The 13458-nt window shown below is 58.7% G+C and overlaps 1 protein-coding gene across 1 annotated transcript in view; it reads left to right on the forward strand.

The window, feature by feature from the left end:
* Positions 1-6838: 6838 nt before the first annotated feature.
* The window catches only part of LSP1 (lymphocyte specific protein 1), a 25354-nt gene continuing 18734 nt past the window's right edge, over positions 6839-13458 (forward strand). Inside the window, 5 exon segments of the mRNA XM_037735551.1 lie at positions 6839-7879; positions 7881-7937; positions 7939-8107; positions 8109-8225; positions 8227-8252. Coding sequence (XP_037591479.1) covers positions 7542-7879; positions 7881-7937; positions 7939-8107; positions 8109-8225; positions 8227-8252 — 707 coding nt within the window. The 5' untranslated portion in view covers positions 6839-7541.

The following is a 13458-nucleotide window of genomic DNA, read 5'->3' on the forward strand; positions in this document are numbered from 1 at the left end:
GGGGAGCCGCTAAAGGCCTTCTGGAAGATGGCATCCCAGGACCACAAGGCAATCAGAGGGGGCTTTCTGTGTGCTCCAAGGCGGATGGAACTGGGCCACGGCTGTGGACGAGGATTCATTGAGACAGAAGAGGCGAGTGGGCTAGAGGGCTTGGCCAGGGGGCCGCCCAGCAGAGCTCCTTTCCCAGGGTTAGGTTCTCTCCAGGCGGCCCAGCCCGCATCCCCTCCCCAACATCCAGGCACCTGGAAAGAGGTGTGAAGGGCTGTGTGGGCGTGGGGTTGATAGGAGATTAGGGGGCTGAGAAAGTCAGGCCTCCCAGCCCTGTCCCACCCAGCATGCCCTGCCAGTGCCAGACACAGGCAGATAAGGGAGGAAAGAGCCGCTGAGCCTCTGGGCCAGAGCAGAGGGAGGAAATCCCCCGGCCCTTTCTCTGGGCCATGCGAGTCCTACCCAAACTCCATCTGGTCACTGCCTCCAAGCGGATTGTGGGTTGTCCGGGAAGGGGGATTGTGGCAGAGAGGGCCTCCGAGTCTCCTGTATGCCCCGGCAGGAGGGGGCAGGCACTCTGGGCCCCAAGCTCAGAGTTTGGCGCAGGACAGCTCTGTGTGGGGAATTCACAGGGTCCCAGCATGAAGGGCTCCACCATCCCTCCTGGGTTCCCAGTTTCCCTGGGAGCAGGGGTGCAGAGGCAGGGCCCTCTCCATACACCATATGCTGGGGAGAGTAGCTGAGGTGTCCCGGAGACCCTGTCCTCTGGGGCAGGGGGTGGGTTCTGTGCCCAGTGCCCTTCCCAGGGCCTCCAATCTCCAGCTGCCCCATGGGCTGCAGACGAGGATTCAAGGTTGTGCAGAGGTCACTGCCCCGCTCCATCCCTGGCAGGTGGGACCTCACTGCTCCTTGCTGCTCCAGAGAAGAGCACGCCCCCCTCATCTCAAAGGTGGCTGTGCTCCTCCTTCCTGGGTGGAACCTACGCTTTTGACAATTTGGTTTCTGAGTCAAGGCTACCGCCTCCTCCTCCCCCAGGTACCTCGCCTCAGAAAAGCAATGGGACTTGGAATGGAAGAATCTAGCCAATTCATTCCAGATAAAGCTAGAAATAATCCTTTGGCCTTTCTCCTAGACCCAGGCCCAACCAAAACCTGAGCTTCATCACCACCACCCAGCATCCAGCACCCATCACCCACCACCCACCACTCTGGCCCCTACCCATGGCTCTGGCCCATTCTCCTGCTGTCAGCATCGCTTGCTTAGACAGAAGTCCACACTGAACAGATGCATGCTCAAAGCATTTGAAGGCTGCCTTCTCTCTAAATCAGAGACATTTTTCTACCAGGGATCACTCAGGAACAACTGAGGCCACCACCCTGACCTCCCCTGTCCCCATGGGCTCTCTCACTGCTCAAAGCACCTTTCACTAGGATGCTGCTCTGTGAACATATATTTGCAGGCATGTGTCAGGGATGATGAGAATGTGTCAATAAGAAGACAGATCCCTACCCCTGTAGCCCCTGCTTAGGCTCTATTGAGGTGCTCAGCCTCCTGGGCTATGGTGGTCTGCCTTGTTCTTGGGCCATGATCTTATGAATCATGTCTTAGTCACATAAGAAAGGAAAAATAAAGATTCAAAAAGAATCAATTATGGAGAACAGTATGAATGAATGGAAAGATGAATGAAGAATAACAGGAGGTAGGAGGAAATGGATGGATGAAAGGACAATGGATGGGCGGATAGATGGATGAGTGGATAATTGAATGATGGGTGGATGGATGGATAAATGGATGGGTGGATTGATAGGTGCATGGATAGATGGACAGGTGGATGAATGGATGGATGGGTGGATGGACTCATGTATAAATAAAAAGAAAGAATTATTTAGTAATTGATGAATAGATGAACAAAAATAGAAGGATAGACAGAGGAACATATGCATGGGTGGATGAAAGGACAAATGAATGGGTGGATGGATAAATGCAGATGTGATATCTAGAATATTTAACAACTCATGTGGTACAAATATTAATCTATCAGAATGGATGCTGATTATATTTGTATATTCAACTATGTTGTATCTGTGTATATTGGCTGATCATCAGCCCAACAGATAAATGAGCAGGTGTACCAACACAAAAGATGAGTGGATATCTGGATGAACGGATGATTGATGAATGGGTGAATGCATGTATCGGTGGAAGGACAGATGGGATGGAAGTACGGATGGGTGGAATATGGACGTGTGAATTATTGGAAAGATTAATAGAAGTATGTCAAGAGAGGTTGGCATATGGATGGATATGGATGATAGATGAACAGGTGGGCATCTGGGCGGATATAACAAGAGATGAGTGGGAAGGTAAATGGATAGACAATGAATCAATAGATGATTGAATCCGTGCTGGGTGAACTATCAGAAAGACAGCTGGGTAAGCAGCCACTGCTAAATCAGGAATTTCTTCCTGCAACACTTCCTCCCGCTGTGCATGTAGTTCTCACTCTCATTTCTCTCATCTCTTTTCAAATAAGAAAAGAATTCCTTCTTTCCATGAGGCTTTCGTATATGAAAACCTAAGGAAAGAATTACTTATTTGCATGATGCTATCACACATAAAATATCATTCCCCTCCAGAACTCCATATGCCTTTACCCTGATTTATATTTTCTGTCATATTTTCCATCATCTGATTTTTATTTATTTATTTACATGTTTGTTCCCACTGAAACATGATAATCATGAGAGTAGGGATTTTGTTAATGCTGAATCCCCAGGACCCTCAAACTGTCTGAATTCAGTAAATTTATTGAATATATGGAAGGATGGAGGGACAGATGGATAGACAGATGGCTGGATGGATGGATAAATATATGGATAGATGGACAAATACACAAATAGGTAGATGGAGAAATTAATGGGCAGATGTTTGGTTGGGCGAGTGAATAGATGAATGGAAAATAAGGAACATTAGTTATGGGCAGACTACGTTCTGTTAACTGTTGTGTTAACTCATTTAGATTATTAATAGACAAACTGATGGGCACCTATGTGTACAGAAGGGTAAACACATACGTGTGTGTGTGTATAACTGGAAGTGAGACTTGCTAGGTGAGGAGATAAATGGGCATATGGATGGATAGACAGACAGATGTGTAAATAGATGTATGGATGGTATGAGTAAATAGAATATTTGGACGGATAAATGAAAATAAGAAAAGAAGAACATTTGGATATAGAAAGATACATTAAATAAAGAACAAATAGCTCACTGTTTGGCTGGCTGGACAAATAGACATACAAATTGATGAGTGAGCATGTAGATAACAGTAACTAGCATGTATCCAAAGGGATAAATGGCTTGCTGAATGCTTCTAAGTGTTTTCTACATATTTAGACATTTAGGTAAATGGATGGATGGCTAAATGGATGGCTTACTGAATGCATCTGTTAAGTGTTTTCTATGTACTAAGACATTTAGGTAAATGACTGGAAGGATGGATGGGTGGATGGACGGACAGATGGTTGGATGGTGGATACTTGTTCAATGAAGAAATGTATAGAGAGGGGTGGACATGATTATATGGATGGATGCTTGAATTAAATAAATGGAAGGATATATTATGTTTATGTAGATAATTGGATGAATAGATATGTTGGAAACTGATGAATCGATAAATGATACATGGAAAGACAGGCATTCATATAGAACGATGGATGTGTGAATGGATGGATGGATAGATGGATAAATGGACAGATAAATAGATGAATGGGTGGATGGATGAATGGGTGGGTAAATGAATTGATTGATGAATGGATAGATGGGTGGATAGGTGGATAGATGGATGGATGGATGGATGGATGGATGGATGGATGGGTGGGTGAATGGATGGGTGGGTGGGTGAATGGATGCATTGGTGGATGGACAGATAGATGGGTGGATGAATAGATGGATGGGTGGATGGATGGGTGAATGGATGGATGAGTGGATGAGTGGATGGTTGGATGAATAGATGGGTGGGTGGATGGGTAAACAGATGGATATACTGATGGATGAAGGGAGAGATGGACAGAGAGATGGATGGATGAGTGGGTGGATGGAAGGCACACACATAACAGTAGAGTTGACATCAAATACTCTGCTCTATTGTCCCTCACAGGACATGTCCTAGTTGTAAAACCTTGAATCTTGGCCACTGCATTTAAATATCTGTTTTTGTCACCTCCCACCAATCAGCATTTCTGACAGATGATCATTCTCTAGTGACAGGGAAGTCCCGCCATTCCAAGGTAGCTTTTTTCCCTGTGGGAATATTCTTCCTTCTTTTGAACTAAAATATGCCTTGACCACATTTCATTCTTGGCTGTCTGTGGCTGGGACTCCCTCCAGAAGTCCAAACAGGAGGCAAGGAGGAAACAGGCAGTAATGCCCCCAACCACCAAGTAATCTCACCTCACCAGGTGATCTGGTCTCCCCGAGTGATCTCACTTCCTCTGTGTGATCTCACCTATCCCTGGGTGATCTCACCTCCCATGAGTGGTCTCACTTCCCTGGGTGACCTCACCTCTGCAGCTGTGTGGGTGCTGGAGATGTGGGGAGACACTATGGTCTCCGTTGTACACTTGATGTTCCCCTGGCTCCTCCTGGGTTGTGCTGAGGGAGGGGAGAGGCTGTGAGCTCCTCTCTCCAGGACTGGCCCTGAAGCCCATCCTGGTGTGTGCTTGGGGGTGGGGATGGACTTCCTGACCCCCACACAGTCTCCATGGGCTAGCCCACCACCTGAGTCACCACAGCCCAAGCTATGGACCCGTGTGGAGTTTTCTGACTGTTGCCGCCACCCCCGGCGAGCTGCCCTCTGCGGTGATTCACCAGCTCGCCCGTCTGCTCACTGCCTTACCCTTGCTTCCCTCAGCGTCCCCTGGGTTCTGCGCAGTCCCCACTGCCTGGCCTGGCCAGACTCATGATAGGTGGGAAGGCCAGAGGGGGCTGTTCCCCAAAGATGTGGGGATGGAGGGTGGCATAGGCAGGTGGGCTGCTCACGCACAGATGGTGGCCTGGGACGGTCATCGGGTGGCGGCAGCTGGCAGCCCAGCTCTGGCTCCATGACCTTGGATGCCAGTGCTGTTGGCTGGACCTTGGTTTCTCCATCCAGATCATGGGCATAGTGGCGGTTGTGAGCGCCAGTGAGCTGGGTGAGCCACCGGATGTGAGACTGCCCTGGCGGAGCTGGCCCTCAGCAAGCCCTGAACTTGAGTCTGGTCCCTCCCCTCGTCCGGCCACTAGCCCCAAATGTTCTCCAGTGAGTCACAGTGGCCAAGCCCAACCACAGGAACAGAGGGCTGGGCTGCTCCTCCCTGGGCTAGGGCCAGAGGACAGGGCAAGGGGGGCCTGGCTGGCGAGGGCACGGGGCTGACTTTGTGCCCACTGGACACCTCTTGGGACCATGGCGTCCCAATACCAAAGCAAAGATGCCACATTGGTGGCATCTCTGCCTCTCGGGGTGTCTCTGCACTCTGGTGGCGGGTGGTACCAGGAAAGGCGGCAGCCTCCCCATGTGGGAACCAGAGAGGGTTCCTGGGGTGCCCAGCTTTCTCCAGAGGTGACAACGAGAGCAGAGGCCGGGAATGAACAGAGGGAAAGTGGAGAATCAGGAGCGGGGGAGAGGGGAGGAGGGGAGAGGAAGGGAGGAGAGGGAAAGGAAGGGGGGAGGGAAGGAGGGAGGGAGACAGAGATAGGGACAGAGACACCAGAGGAAAAGGGGAGAGGAGAGAGGAGCCAGCGAAGGGCCCAGGCCTGCGGCGATGGTGAGGGAGGCAGCAGGTTGAGGCGGGGCTGGACCAGGCAGGCTGATGAAGGAGAGGAGCAGAGGAGGTCTGGGCAGGGCCTGGCAGAGGGCACAAGGCGCTCCGAGGTGGGAGGCGGCGATGGGCAGAATAGGCCCCTGTGCCTGGGGCAGGGCTGCCACGGAGGGCCAGGAGAGCCCGAGAGGCAGGCAGAGGCTGCTGAGGTGGCCCAAGGGGAGAGGCAGAGGGAGGAAGGGGAAGAGGAAGGGAGGGAGGGAAGGGGGCACCCACGCTGCCCACCAGTGGGCTACAGAGGTCCGGCTGAGCCCCCATGCTGCTGGTCTGGGAGGGTTTTCGGTATGACATTTTTACTCTTCTTGGAAGGAGGAGGAGGTAGAGGTGGAGGAGACGGAGGGGGGGCGGAGAAGAGGGCTGGGGGAACAAAAGGGAAGCAGCTGCTGGGTGTCCTGAAGTTGGAGAGGGGAGCGGGAGACCCACAGTCAGGGAGACCCACAGGGATGGGGACACAGGGACCAGGCTGCCCTCAGGGAGCTGGCCCACAGACCCCGGTGTCAGGGGCTGGAGGGAAGGATCAGGCTGCCCTCAGGGAGCCGGCCAGCAGACCCTGGTGCCAGGGGCCAGAGGGAGGAACCAGGCTGCCCTCAGGGAGCCAGCCCCCAGACCCCAGTGCCAGGAGCTGGAGGGGCCAAGACAGGCAGGCAGAGGTCACAGGGACAAGCAGACCACAGACAGAAGGGACAAGGGAGGGGTGAGAGACAGCAAGACACAAGGACCAGGGCGGAGCGCCAGGGAGGTACAGGAACGAGAGGGGCAGAGAGGGGCCGGAGCGCCAGGGAGAGATGAGCACAGGGGGCAGCGGCATGGGAGGAGGGCCAGCAGGGCAGGAGCCTCGGAAGATGCGGCTGTGTCCTGGGGCTGGGGTCAGGCCAGGTCACCGCCAGCCGGCAGAGGCTGCCGCTTGAGCAGTCCCAAGCTTCTGAGGAGGAACCCTAGCAGACAGGGCCTGGATACTCTCTTGAGGTAGGTCCCTCCTGCCCCGGCCGGGCATGGAGGGCAGGGCAGGGTGCCCTCTCTGGGCGGCTGGCCACATGCACCAGGCCAGGCCCCGGGGAACGGGGCCACTGGGCCTCCCCCCAGCTGCGGTGGGCAGGGAGAGGGTGCCAGGCGGGCCGTGGGTGCATGTGAGGGCAGAGACTGCTTGAGGCTTCTCCTCCTCCAGCCCCTGGCAGCTGCCCCGCCTCCTCCTCCCCCAGCCCACCAGCACTGCCCACGCTGTGGTTCTACTCACACCTTTTCCCGGGGCTTCTGACAGGCTCTGAGCCCCCAGGATGAAGGGCCCATCCTTGCCGTGGCTTCTGGGGCCTCCCATGGGATCCACTGGACCCTGGGCACCCTTCTGTCACCTTCACTTCACAGAGCAAGAAATGGGACTTGGGCTGAGCTCACCTGCCCTGGCGCAGCACACCAACCCTAGGCGGGGGACTCCTCAGGGCCAGGGAGGGTGCCGGGGCTCATCTGCCTTCAGGCGTTGGGCCAGCATGTCGCCCTTTTCCAGCCTGTTTCCTCCTCTGTAAAGTAGTGGCGTGGCACCCCGTGCAGTCGGGTAGGAGAGCAGAGTTCTGAGGGCCCAGCCTGGGCAGTCTCAGAGCTATCCCTCTGCGCCATCAGCCGCTCTGAGTTGCCTGTAGTGCCCTTCCTCCTCCTCAACCCCTCCAGGCTTTTAAGCAGAGTTGAATAGCCACCTCCTCCATGAAGCTGGGAGGCTGTCCTGCTCCGAACACCTCTGATGGCATGGAGCACGCAGGCCGGACCTCGAGATCCTGGGCGGCAGGGCTGGCATCAGTCAGCTTGCCACCACCCACCCAGGCCAGGCACTCCGTGCTGAGACTTTGGGAGGGTGGAGAGCCAGGGACGCCCACAGGGGCGGGATCTGCAAGGTCTGAGGAGCTAAAGGCAGCCTGGCTCACCCCTCTCCCCAGCTCCCACTTGTTGGGTCCCTGCAGATGCAGAGAGATGGCTCTGATCTCGTCTCCACCTGGCAGGGTCTCTGGTTGCCACCCCAGGTCAGGACCAGCACCAGGATCTGCAGGGAGCCTGGCTGAGCACGCCCCCTTCCTGCCTCCCCTTACCTCTGGGCCCCGTGAGCCTCGTCCTGCTGGCGTCCAGGCTCTGCTGGGGCCTGCCCAGGTCAGACCTCCCTTCCCTGCCCAGCAGGAATGTGTCCTCCTGCTGTCCCCCAGGAGCTCCATGGCCTGGGATTTGAGAAGTGCCTGGGGTCCAGCCCCCAGGCTCACCAATGCCACTTAACAAATGGGGAAACTGAGGCCCAAGAGAAAGCAGTGCAACACCCGGGGGATCGGCAGAGCCCTGGCCTGGCTGTGTGGGGGCTCACCCCCTTGTCACTCGGTGCTCGGCCATGAGCATCCCTCCAGCCGGGCCCAGCGCCCGCTGCAGCCCCAGGTGAGCGAGCAGCACTTGGGGGCACTGGTGCCACGTGGGCTCAGGCTCAGGGCCAGTCCCTGTGGACCTGGGCAGGAGGCAGCCTGGAGGGGGCCTCACTAAGGCCAGCGGTGGTCGGCCAGTGGGTTGGTGGCATAGGACCCGTCCCTTTGAGTTCCCTGGGAACTCACCCTGCCGGGGGCTGGGCAGGAAACAGTGAGAGTCCCTTGTCCAGCTATGGGGAGCAACCATGGTGAGCGGCATGCAACCAGGCACCGACACGCACCCCTCCAGGACCCGCGCCCAGAAGCCACTGCGCCCCAGCCACCCACCACAGCCACATATGTACACGCACACACACGCTGCCACCCGGGATGGTACTGCGCTCGCCAGCACTGCCACAGATCACTGCTCTGCAACATCCAACAGCTCCAGCTGCCCCCAGCCCAGCCCTCCAGGCCTGGCAGGCAGCCCCTTACCCGCTCGCTGTTGAATAAAGAGTGAGCCCGGCTCAGGGGGGCTGATTGGATGAAGAAACTTGCCCAAGGCTCCCTCCTCCACCTGCTCCGCCACATCCCCTCCCTGGGGACCCCCTGGTTGTCTCGCCATGCTGGGTGCAGGCAGGGAGAGGCAGCGCACACAGGGTGCTCTGTCCTCAGTGGCAAGCCCTGGAGGGCCATGCTGGGTGCCAGCAGCACCAGGGTGTAAGTTAAATGCAGTTTACCTTCATTAAAATCGGTGCTCCAGGCCAGCGGGAAACCATGCGCCGCCTGCCCCGTCCTCTCCTGCCCCGTCCTCCCCCTCCCCGTCCTCCCCCTCCCCCTCCTCCCCCTCCCCATCCTTTCCTGCCCCGTTCTCCCCTGCCCCTGCCCTGGCGATTCTCCTTGTCTACACCTGGGTGTGAGCCCACGGGCTCTGCATGGAGCTCCGCAACACCATTTTCTCCAGGCCTGGCTGTCCCCAGCTCCTGCCAGCATGCGGCTTCCGGCTGGCAGGGTCAGGCCCTGGGCTGACCTCCTCCCACCACTGCCAAGTCTGCCCTTCCTGACAACTGGTAGTCTCTCCTGCACCTCCTGTCTGCCCAGGCAACTCGGGTCTCTCCCAGGGCCAGCTTGGGCCAGGCCAGTGTTAGGGACGGTCAGGGGACCTCGGCCCACTCAACTCCAGAGGTCGCCTGGACTCATCCACCAGCCTGGTCCTTCCTGGCTTTGGGAGAGGGCACCAGGTGGGCTGAGAGTGCCTTGTAGCCTGGCGTGGGGTGAAGAGGTGGGCAAGGGCTCAGCCTGGCAGGCTTCCGTATCGAACACTGAGGTCCCCGGAGCTCCATGCCGACCCCCGCCAAGGCTCTTTGGGTGATGTGAGTTCCTCCCTTCCCTCCATCTCAGGCACACATCTGCCCGCAGATGTGGCAGCCACCCCGTGCTTGGCTCTCCCCAGGGCTCTAAGGGCCTTCAGGCAGGGACGCTCCCTGAGCAGCCTGGTCCGGGGACCTCTGGGGCCCGTGATGTGGCCAGTGGGGCAGGGACGGGCTGGCAGCCTGCTGGGCTGGCCCTGAGGGGGCTGGGGGAAGCCAGGCCTCCAACCACAGTGTCCAAAGGGGTGTGGCTGCCTTGGGCCCATCCAGACCCGAGATCCTGAGGGTGGGGTCGCCCCCGCCCTGGCAGGGCTGGGAGTCGGTCTCGGACAGAGCCCGTCCTGCCCAAAAGCCCGAACGAGCCAGCAGCAGGGGTACAGGGACCGAGTGGCCCAGCCCCCTGGGCAGGGTGTCAGGGCCGGAGCCCAGAGGACTGCGGTTCAGGCTTCAGTCCCAGCCGGCGAACCAGAGCTGGGCAGAGCGACCAGCAAGCAGCAGCCAGGGTGCCCTGGGCACTGCCCCCCCCATGCCCCTACCAGAGCCGTAAGAGGGGGCACCCTGAGGCCGGAGGGAGCATGGCCCCGGGGACTGAGCATCCTGCTCAGAGTGGCTCGGCAGAGGTTGGTGGCCTGGGCTTGACCACAGAGGTCTCTGGAGGGCAGGCAGGAGCCGCTGCAGGTGAGAGCTTGTGGGAGAGAAGCCCTTGGGTGGCCATGAGGGAGCGTGGCCATGAGGGTCGGTGCTGCCCGTGGCAGGCTGCAGAGGCCTCGCTGCTGCTGAGGTGGTGCTTGTGGAGGTGAGATCAGGGGCCAGGCCTGGCCAGGGATGCTGGGAGGGGGTGACCCTGTGCCCAGGACTGTGAGGTTCTCGAGACGAGAACAAGTCCAAACTGTGGAGAAACAAACAGAGAAAAGAAACGAGAGAAACGGAGGGAAACACACAGAGAGGGAGGACGAGAGCAGGGGCTGCCTTGAGGGAGGAGAGACGGGAGCCGAAGGGGGCGTGGGGCGGTGGCAGGAGGGGAGGGCAGAGGGTGGGCTGAGGCAGGAATGGAAGCCGGTGGGGGTCCCGGGCACTGTTCCATGCTGCCAACCCCAGGCATGAGAGGAGGGGTCCCTCCTACATGGCCCCCACCTGGCAGGTGCCCAGGGCAAAAGGCTGCAGAGAGGTGGGCTCACACAACTCCTGGGTACTCCAAAGACGGGCAGTGGGGGGAAGATCAAAAAGTGAGCCATGGATGCCAGAGGGGCGCAGTGAGGCCAGGCCAAGGTTGGCGAGCTTGCCAAGGAGAGGACGAATGAGGAAATCAGAGCACCCAACACAGGACGGGGGCTGGCTTTCCCGGGGACTGAGGGCAGGATTTCTGCCCAGGACTGGGACGCACTGGGTCAGGACCCTGCCTTCCATGCACACTCAGGGCATCACCTCTTACGGCCTCTGTCCCTGCCTGGTCCTCCCCACACCCAGTTCTTGGAGGTGGAGGGGTTGGAGTCCCAGCCACGTCACCGGCTCTCTGGGGCTCCTGCGCGAGGTGCAGCCCTGAGCCTCCGTCTCTGCGTTGGTAATGGGGATGAGGGGACGGCTTTCTGGAGATGTCTCGAGGACGGAGGTACTGGCTGCACGGTGCTCACTGCGCCTCTTTAAATGGGGATGTCTGCACCTTAGGAACAGAGGACCGGGGCAGGTCCCCTTGACCTCAGCCACCAGGACATCCCAAGGGCACGGGAGTCTCACACGGTCCACTGAAGCTGGTCCTTCAGACCCCGTTTGGCAGATAGGAAAGCGGAGGCTCAGGGAGGCTCCAAAGCTTACCCCCATCTGGGGGCTGGCAGGGGTTGTCCGCAGCACCAGTGGACACACACCAGGGAGTCTCCTGCAGAAGTAAGCCAACCCAGGGGCAGACTCTTTTCTGCTCTGTGATGTCTCCCCTGCACCCCCAGGAATGATGAGCCTGGGAGGGGCTGATCAGCCAAGAGAGCTTTGGGGAGGGGCCGGGGGCCAAGACGGGCACCCCGGAGCTCCGCAGGCAGACGTGGCATGGCGGGGGCAGGCAGAGGGCCTGGCTGCTGGGTGCTACAGCAGGAAGATCCCGGTGCTGCCGGGGCAGGACAGGCGGTCGAATGCCAGGCTGGCTTGGCTGTTCCCTCCAGGTGCCGGCTGCACCTCCTGCCCAGGTGGGCGCCACATCTAAGGTATGAAACCTCCGGTTACGTGGAGAATGGGCAGAGCCTTCAGGGATGTGAGGTATATCTGAGTACGACTAGCTGGGAAGGAATGAGGATGGCAGAGCCCCGAGCTGGTGCCAGGGACTGGTCGCGTGTCCTGGAACGTGCCAAAAGCCTGCCTCGTGAGCACGGCAAGAGCTCTGCCAGGCAGTCCCAGCTGGTCCGGGAGCCTCAGTGCTCCCGAGGGCTGTCCAGCGAAGGCAGGAGGCACAGCAAGGCTGTCGGTGACGCCCGTGGGTGTCAGGGTTCCGTGGTCCCCTCCTGCGGGAGGCGGGCACCAAGCAGGCATGTAGGTGCGTGTGAGGGTGAGAGCTGCGGCGGGGGACGCTGATCATGCAGTGCTGGCGAGGGCTCCAGAAAGGTCCCCTGGGTCACCTTGCCCGTGGCATGGGTCCAGCAGCGTTGTGGCCAGTGACACCGAGGAGGACAGGAAGAGCCACGTGCACAGCAGGCAGAGCAGGAGGAGGGAGGAAGAAAGACCAAGCATGGGGCAAGCAGAGTCCCAGCCATGCCGGGGGGCCGCAGACAGGACCACCCTCGAGCAGGGCAGGACCCTAACCTCCAACCCAGGCTGGTCGCAGCAGATGGGGCAACGGCTACGGAGCAGGACGAGGGTGCTGCTGACACAGGGCTGACCTCGGAGCACATCACAAGAGGTAGGGCACCCAGCCCAGGGAGGTGATGCGCTGATCAGCGGGACGTCAAGCTCGGTTCTGGACCCTGCTGTGAGGGCAGAGGTGGTCGGTCCCTGACCCAGCCTCTCAGGACGGACGGGAAGCCAGGGGTAGAGGGGTTGGGGAAAACAAGGCTCCGTTTTCCAGTCTCAGCAGGGTTCAAGGCTTGGGGCTCTGTGGAGGCCACACCATGAGGTTTCCAGAGTCATAGATACCCTGAGGTCAGTGCTATCTGCTGGCACATAGGCGCCCGTCCCTTTGGGTGGCATCAGGTGGGCTGAGAGTGCCTCGTAGCCTGGCCCAGAGTGAAGAAGTGGGCCAGGACTCAGCCTGGCAGAGTTGGGGAATCTGCCCAGCCGGCCTGGCACCTGTGGGACTGGGTGGTGTGGCGGCAGGCCTGGGCTGCAGTCACGCTAGCCCACACTCATAGCCTAGTCATGGCATCGCCACTCTGGGGTGAAGCTGAGGCAGGAGCTCAGGGCCCTCGTGCCACGCTGGGTGGGTCATGAAGCTCAGGGGGCTTCAGCAACAGAGGATGAAACCCCATCCCATTCCAAGTTGAAGATGGGGCTGAGTGCCTCCTGAGTGGGTGACAGGGTAGGTGCCAGGGAGGGTATGAAGCTGGTGGGCCGCGCCGGGGACCAGGACAGCAGCCCCAGCTGTGGCGGAGGAGGGGGTTAGGGCGAAGCAGGTTCGGACTGGGTGGGTGGGGAATCCAGAGGAACAGACCCCTCCTTGTGCACCTCTCCCCAGAGGTGGAGGCGGGAGGCAGAGACTGGACAAGCCTCGGGTCATCAGGAGTCAAGGGCTGGCGCCTGGGATCCGGGGAGGATAGGGAGGGTTGAGGGGGGGTGGTCCAGAAGGAAGGGAGGGCTGTGTGTGGAAGGGTCTGGGGAGGGTGGGGAGGGTTGAGGGGGGGTGGTCCAGGAGGAAGGGAGGGCTGTGTGTGGAGGGGTCTGGGGAGGGTGGGGAGG

Source organism: Cebus imitator, unplaced genomic scaffold (assembly GCF_001604975.1).
Source record: "Cebus imitator isolate Cc_AM_T3 unplaced genomic scaffold, Cebus_imitator-1.0 Scaffold836, whole genome shotgun sequence".
In the NCBI taxonomy this organism is placed as follows: Eukaryota; Metazoa; Chordata; class Mammalia; order Primates; family Cebidae; genus Cebus; species Cebus imitator.